At 42.3% G+C, this 7,646-nt stretch overlaps 1 protein-coding gene across 5 annotated transcripts in view; it reads right to left on the bottom strand.

Annotated features, from left to right (window-relative positions):
* Positions 1 to 2,406: 2,406 nt before the first annotated feature.
* The window catches only part of SLC2A3 (solute carrier family 2 member 3), an 18,185-nt gene continuing 12,945 nt past the window's right edge, over positions 2,407 to 7,646 (bottom strand). For 4 of the 5 annotated variants that reach the window (XM_055085460.1, XM_028490985.2, XM_055085459.1 and 1 more), the window contains 4 exons: positions 6,748 to 6,852; positions 6,282 to 6,383; positions 5,479 to 5,682; positions 2,407 to 4,936 (listed from right to left, as the gene is read on the bottom strand). In XM_055085460.1, coding sequence (XP_054941435.1) covers positions 4,724 to 4,936; positions 5,479 to 5,682; positions 6,282 to 6,383; positions 6,748 to 6,852 — 624 coding nt within the window. In that variant the 3' untranslated portion in view covers positions 2,407 to 4,723. The remainder of the gene's footprint in view (positions 4,937 to 5,478; positions 5,683 to 6,281; positions 6,384 to 6,747; positions 6,853 to 7,646) is intronic. The other variant, XM_028490986.2, reaches the window with a different exon arrangement.

Genomic DNA, 7,646 nt, shown 5'->3' with positions numbered 1-7,646 from the left:
ATTGAGTTCTCTTCCATCATTTTTAACTTTTTCTTATCATAGCCTGATTTTTTTTTTTAATTAAATTTTCCCTGTTTAAGTCAATGTGTGGTTTTGGTCTTCTTTATGTTTTTAGTTGTAGAAGTTTTGGTATTCTGATAGGAGCCAGACTGATACACTTAATAAAAATCAATTCTATGTCAGGCAGTGTTCTAGGCATAACAAGACAAGGTACTTGCTTTTATGGAGCTTATCCTCTGCAGAGATTAACTAAACCCTAATCCACAAAACAGACTCAGCCATACAAAATTCTGAGGCAGAATATTGCAAGCACAAGAGGATAAATGTCAAGAACCTAAGTGATCATGAACTTGATGTACATGAGAACTAGAAGGACCAGTGGGGCTAAAGTTCAGTGAGCAAAGAAAGTAACAAGAGCAAAGAAATCCTTTGAAGAAGCAAACCCTTTAGGCAAGGGAAGCAGAATTTAGTGTCAGGACAGTTATGAGAATGAATGAAAGCAGATACAAAAAGCTACACCAGGGTGGTAAGAGTAAACTAGGACATATGGTCACCCAAGTTTATAGGCCACAGCAAAGAAGTCTGGATACTATTTTTTTTTTTTGCTTTTTTGACTTTTTTATTACTCAAAAATCTCCATTTTTATTTCATTTATTTATTTATTTTTGCCGCACCGTGTGGCTGGTGGGATCTCAGTTCCCCAACCAGGGATCAAACCCAGGCCTCTGCAATGAAAGAGCCAAATCCTAACAGCTAGACCACCGGGGAATTCCACCCCCAACGACAAAAAAATTCTCCATTTTAAAATTTAGCTTTCTGACTCTGTTCTTTTGCCTTCAACACTCTTCATTTTCTGCTCCTCAATTAGGAAAGCATGCTTGTCATGGACACATTTAGCTCCCACGGACCCACCATAGGTCCTGCTGACGTGCTTTTTCATTTTAGACAACCTCATAAAAACTTTAGGTCTCACAGCACAGGCCCCTCAAAGTCAGCCTGGGCACACACTATATGTAGGTTTTGGGGTTCCAGATGGCCTAGTTTTGTTAGAGGCTGTTGTAGGACAGTCTAGGACGTACATCAAACGCTGGGCCATTCTGCATGCTTCTAGATACCATCCCCTGGATACTATTTTAAGTGGAATTGGAAGGCTTTGAGCAGGGAGTGACATGATCTGCTTTTAAAAGATCACTCTGACCACGTGAAGAACGAACTATAAGGAAGCAGAAGTGGAAAAAGGGAGCTAAGGAAAGCACAATTTTGGAGAATACGGTGCGCTCACTGGGGCTCTTTCAGGCCAGCCAGGGTGTTTCATCCTTTCATGCCCTCTAACACACAGAGTACCGCAGAGTAAGGACTATGTTGGGGGTAAAGAAGCCTTTCTGGAGCTCCTGCCTGGGCTAGTAGAAATATCTGTAGTAAATGAATGGAAACTAGGGAAGGGAGTGTCAGAACTACATAAAAGGAAAGCATGGAGGTGTGGAGTGCCTGTAGTGGGTGTGAGGCGTTTTTTTCTTTTTTCAAATTATTTATTTATAACTAATTTTTTTTTTATTTTTTATAACTCATACCACACTTATTTACAAAACAGAAACAGACTCACAGACTTCGAAAACAAATTTATGGTTCCCAAAGGGGAAAGGTGGCAGGGAGAGGGACAAAACAAATGAGGAGCTTGGGATGAACACACACACACTACTGTATATAAAATAGATAGTCAACGAGGACCTACCGTTGAGCACAGGGGACTCTACTCGATATTCTGCAATAACCTATATGGCAAAAGAATCTGAAAAAGAATGGGGATATATATATATAGAGAGAGAATACATAGGCATAACTGAATCACTTTGCTGTACACCTGAAACTAACACAACATTGGTAATCAACAATACTCCAATATAAAATGAAAATTAAACAAAAAAAGAAAGAAATGGTGAATCAAAATGAAAGGTAGCAGGGACCTCGCCCCTGGAGGGGTTGTTAAGCCAGGGGACTGTTTTTCCTGTAGTCGATTGGAAGCTACTGAAGAATTTTTAAGCAGGACAGTGATTTAAATGTATATGTGTATGTCATATGGATACCCTGACGTCAGTGTAGGATGAATTTTAGAGATCGAAGACTGGAGGAGAAAGGAAATAGGTAGGAGCATAAGAGAAAAATCAGAAGAATTCTCACTGGGGAAAGCAAGCAACATAATTTATTAAGTATGCAAGGCAATGCACTAAGGCTTTTTCCATTTCATCTGCATAATAAACAAGTATTGCTATTTTCATTTGTGCGAGACTCTCGTATAAGAAACTTACTTAAGGTTACAACAGGTACTGGGTGGCCACGTTGGGATTAAAGCTGATTTTGTTGTCACAGGAAGGACCAAAACAAAACAAAAAAACCAAGCCTGGGATGTTATATACACATTCAGAATTTTTATTTCAAAACAAAGAACCATAGTAACAATAATAGAAAATCTGTTTGGAAATTATTCACAATCTGGTCACTGAGAAATGGGAAGACTTCCACACTGCATGACTGCCAACCCACTGGTTTTGAGGAGCCAGAGCAGAGGTGCAGTTAGAGGAAAACTCAGCTGTTCCAGCAAAGCCCCACCCCATGGCTCTGCGAGTTTTTATCCAAAGGCTCAACGACCAGAGGGAATGGTGAGAACTTAGAACCAAAATAATGGCAACAGGCAAGGGTTTGGCTAAAGGGCCTGAAATATGTAAGCACCAAAGAGGGAAGGGGAGATCAAGCAACATATGAAAAAGGGAAGAAGGGCCCAATCTCCATTTCTAAAAATACTAGGTAACTGGATGGGCGTGGAGGTGTCCGTGGCCTCTGGCAAGTGTAAACCCCTCCATCTCACCTAACTCTCTGAACCGCCCCAGAGTTAGAAGCTTCAGTTTGTTTCTTACTGCCTTCAAAGAATGCCTCCCTCTCCTCTGTGACTCCCCTCCAGCACCCGCCAGAGGCACCGAGTCCCGATGTCACACTCTTTCCTATCTCCCCCTGTTGTCGGAGCATGGAGTGAGTCCTTCACTCTCAGTCTCAAAATTTAGGGAGTTCTCCCCTTCCTCTCCAACAAGGAAAGGCAGCCAGATGAGACTGAACTCTAAAAGTTTGAAAGAAAACCATAGATTCAAATTCCACCCAGCAGAGGCAGTGCTATCGACATACATAGGAATGAGTTTTAACACATTCTATCCAAAAGGGGGGCCTTAGGAACATAGAGGAAACAAGTTGCCCATAAACTACTTCCACGCAGAGCAGGGTGACAGTGCACATACACTCACCCTCAAGTGTGGGCTCCACTGCACAGCCACGCATACTGTCACGTGTGGTCTGTGGGAAAGTTCAAGTCCCTGGAAGGACACTTGATATAACACTATGGTAACATTGTAACAGGGGTTAACGTGACATGGTAACAGACATAAAGGAGCATGAGATGACCCTAATGTAACAACATACTTCAACTGGATAATAATCGTCCTGGAAAAATCCTCTCCCAGAGCTGAGGTTACAAATTCCAAGGTAGCTATGAACATCTCTGAATTCTTTTAAAGCTATGGCTTAAAACAAAATAAAAATCAACATCTAAAATCTTCTAAAGAACAAACTGAAGAAATAATGAACCTCTACCAAGAACCAATATTTTGGCTTGTTCATTTGGAAGGCTCTCCCACCAGATGATGGGAGTATTTAAAAAAAAAAAAAAAAAAAAAAAAAAAAAAGTGAATTCACTACAAAGAAGCCGTTTGGTCCAGTGAGGGGAGAGAGGATTTCTAGAAATAACCATCCCTTCTCTGGACTCCATCCAAAATTAGAACCCATCAACTACCATTAACTACAATGCCCATCTTAGTGATAATCCTAGATTTCAAGTAATACTACATATAATCTTAAAACAAAGGAAAAAGTTCCAAAGGAAACTAATAGCTTCTTTATACAGGCACATGACTTTTCTGAGAAATTTGAGTTTTCACCTGAAGGACAGAAATTGTTAAGAGGCAACGTGCAAACCTCACACACCGCATCATACACCCTCCAACAATGCATCACATTTCTCCCTAAATTTGTCCCTTCTTATTGCACCTTAACCTCTTCGGTATTCAATCTTCCGCCCTATATAACCTCTTTAAGCACCTCCCTCTAACCTCGATTTCCGTATGCTTTCATTATCTGGTAAAATTACTTTATACTTACAAAAATAAATATTTATGCAATAAAACCAGAAGATAAAATAAATAAAACTCAAGTTAGTTTGCTCTGCAGAGCTGTATGGAAGTGAGGAAGACGGTCTCACGGAATCCCTCTCTGCCTTCCACATTCATACGTGTATCTGCTTCCTGGTAAGTCGAGGTTGGAGGAACTGCAGCCTCATATGCCCGCTCCCCCAAATGCCCTCGAGAGGCAACAGTAGAAGGTAGCAAGAGCTGGCAAAGTTGTCATATGCCAAGCAGCCAATCCCTCCTGAAATGAAGGCAGGTTCACTTGGTCTCTCCTGAACAGAAGAGAATGTCCAAGAAATGAAATTTGTAAAAGCCTTTGAAGGTAACTAACCCCAGCCCTGGGATCCTCTGAGCGCCCATGATGTGTGGGGATGAGAAAAGAGTTGAGTAGAGCAGCATTCAGAAACAGTCCTGGGTTACAATCTGGTGAGGTCTCTCCCTTGCTTAGGGAGAGGTTGCTTTTCCATGACAGGAGGGAGGTGGGAAGGAGGCACTGCTTAGACATTGGTGTCCTTCGTGGGCTGGATGCTGTTCATCTCCACGATGGGACCTTTCTCACCTCGGTTACCCGCCGGCACCTGCCCTTCAAAGGCTCGTGTAATTTCCTCAAAAGTCCTGCCACGAGTCTCAGGGACTTTGAAGAAGGTGAAGATCCAGAAGATAACAAGGAAGCCGGTGAAGACAATGAAAACGTAGGCTCCTAAATAGAACTAGTGAAAGGACACAAAAAAAGGAGAGTCGCTGTAAAAATCTGGTCACTGACAAACTCCAGTTTCCCTCACAATCGTATTTCCAATAGGCCTGCAGCCATAACCCTTCTAGACTTCATGAAGACAGTAAGGTTTCTTCAGAGACTCGTTTATGATTTCATTGGTAACTTACTATATTTCTCTGCAATTTTTTGTCATTCCTTTTCCTAGTTATTGAAGTTAGCTGTTTCCAAATACCTATTGAGTATTTTAGGCCTTTTGATTATGAGTTTTAAGATCTGGGTTTCTGAAAGACTCATGGAAACTGGGAATGCATTCTACATGTCCACTGCTGGTTCCTTTACTTAACAAATCAGCTCTAGGCCATTTTATAATAGGACCTACCTCATCATTAACATCATAAAGCCATTAATGCTAAGGCCAATGATGGATTTTAAATACCTGGTTTGGAGTCCTAAGGCTTATTATTACCATTCTGTTTCTAGGCAGAACTATGTATTAGCTGGTTTCAAGATGGGCTGGGTGAGTTTTAAGTTACTTACTGCAGCTGAGGGGAAGAGCAGTCCAACCAAAAAGTTGGAGGTCCAGTTGGAACAACCAGCCACTGCCATGGCAGCCGGGCGGGGTCCCTGGCCAAAGAGTTCAGCCACAATAAACCAGGGAATGGGGCCTGGGCCAATTTCAAAGAAGGCCACGAAGACCAAGATGGCACCAATACAGATAAAGCTCATCCAACCATAATTATCCTACGAGAAAGGAACAAAGGAAAGTTAGTATTACAGACAGCATGCCCCAGGCAGTATCCAGATTCCCAGAGATGAGGACTGACTAATAATGAAAAGTTCCTTCTGTCCTGTGGTATAAAGGAGTTACTGGACCTAGAAGCCTCAGGTCCTTGTTTCTTTCTTCTTTTTTTTTTTTGGCCTCACCATATGGCACGCGGTATCTTAGTTCCCTGACCAGGGATTGAACCTGTGCCTCCTGCACTGAGAGTGCAGAGTCTTAACCACTGGACCGCCAGGGAAGTCCTAGAAGCCTCGGGTCTTTGAAACCTAGCAGTGTGATCACAAATGTCATTCTGCACGGAGACCATTTTATCAGCTGTAAAAGGGAAATAATGACCTCAAGATTTCTTTAAGAATTAAATGAGATAATGTATTTTACAAACTATGTGTTATATAGATATAGGGATTATAGCAATTTAATTATCTATCTCTGATAATCCACTTGTCTTAAAACTCTGGGCGTGTTGCCTCTCCCAAATGTCATTTGTATCTCCAAACCTCAACTACCCACCGGCCTCACCCTTCCGGCTCCACCCCCTTCCTTCGCAAAGAGCACTCACCTTTAATAACAAAGAAATCGTCATAAGGACGGAACAAAAAGCCATCCCTCCAAGGCCTATCAGGTGTAGCGTCCTCCTCCCTGCCTTTTCTACCAGGAACACCTAAAAGAATAAAAAAGAAATATCTGCATACCCTTTCATGAAAACACTATACGAGCTCTGGAATCTGCCTGACCAACGGCAGGATACCTGTTATAGTCACACTTCCTCTCTTCCAGCTTCAAGTTAAAAGCATCCTACGTAATCCCCTCTCTACTTCCTCTTGCCCATCCATTCCCTATTTGTTTGAAGAGTGAAGACTGTTTTACCCATCATTCAATAGCCCTTTGCCCCCAAAAGGAATTAAACGAAAAAAGGTTTAACTAAATGACAGAAGGGGGGTGTGGAAGGACATGCAACCCATCCTTGAACGTGTGTAGCAAGAATTCTTCTCCCACCTCAGCAATGATCAAAACATCCGACTTACAGAAACCACAGTGAAGATGGTATTGACCACGCCTGCACCAATAGTGGCATAGATCGGCTCCCTGACACCTGCATCTTTGAAGATTCCTGTCGAGTAATAGAACACCTAACAGGGAACAGAAGATGCAACTGTGAAATACAATTGTGCATGGCAGTTACACGGAACCCTCCAACAAATCAACTCAAAAAAGTCCCAGAAGTTAAGGAGTACTTCCCAGGGATTTTTGTTCAATCACGGTATCTTTTCTGCAAACAAATGATCTTCTGTATCTTATCTCTATTCTCTTCTTCAATTGTCTTCAATTCTAGCTACTCATTTCCATTTTTTCCTTCTAACTATGCTTATTCTTACTGCTCCATTTAGCCTCTTAAGTGTACTCTAGTAACTTACATATAAAGGCTTAAGTCCCTTTAAGTTTTTCAATTACACTTTTCCAATAGACTTACTCCAACTCCCACCCCGACCAACAATGACAGGCATTGATGTCTCCACTTGATAGTCAAGAAACTGAAGAGTGACCTCAGCCTGATCGTGATTTAGAAGCAGAACTTGGCTGGAATTCCAGGGACTAGGTCTCTGCAAGTGTTTTACAAACTAACACCAGCTATTATTTTAATTGAACAGACACTATTAAATAAACTACAATTTAATGTATACTATTTTTATTATTTGCTCAACACTGTGCTAATACGTAGGGCTGCTACAACTACCACAGCTAAAGAGATGTCAAAACACTGGTCTCGGGCTTCCCTGGTGGCGCAGTGGTTGCGCGTCCGCCTGCCGATGCAGGGGAACTGGGTTCGCGCCCCGGTCCGGGAGGATCCCACATGCCGCGGAGCGGCTGGCCCCGTGAGCCATGGCCGCCGAGCCTGCGCGTCCGGAGCCTGTGCTCCGCAACG

This window comes from Physeter macrocephalus, chromosome 6, assembly GCF_002837175.3.
Source record: "Physeter macrocephalus isolate SW-GA chromosome 6, ASM283717v5, whole genome shotgun sequence".
NCBI lineage: Eukaryota > Metazoa > Chordata > Mammalia > Artiodactyla > Physeteridae > Physeter > Physeter macrocephalus.
This window is presented reverse-complemented; position numbering and strand designations above follow the sequence as displayed.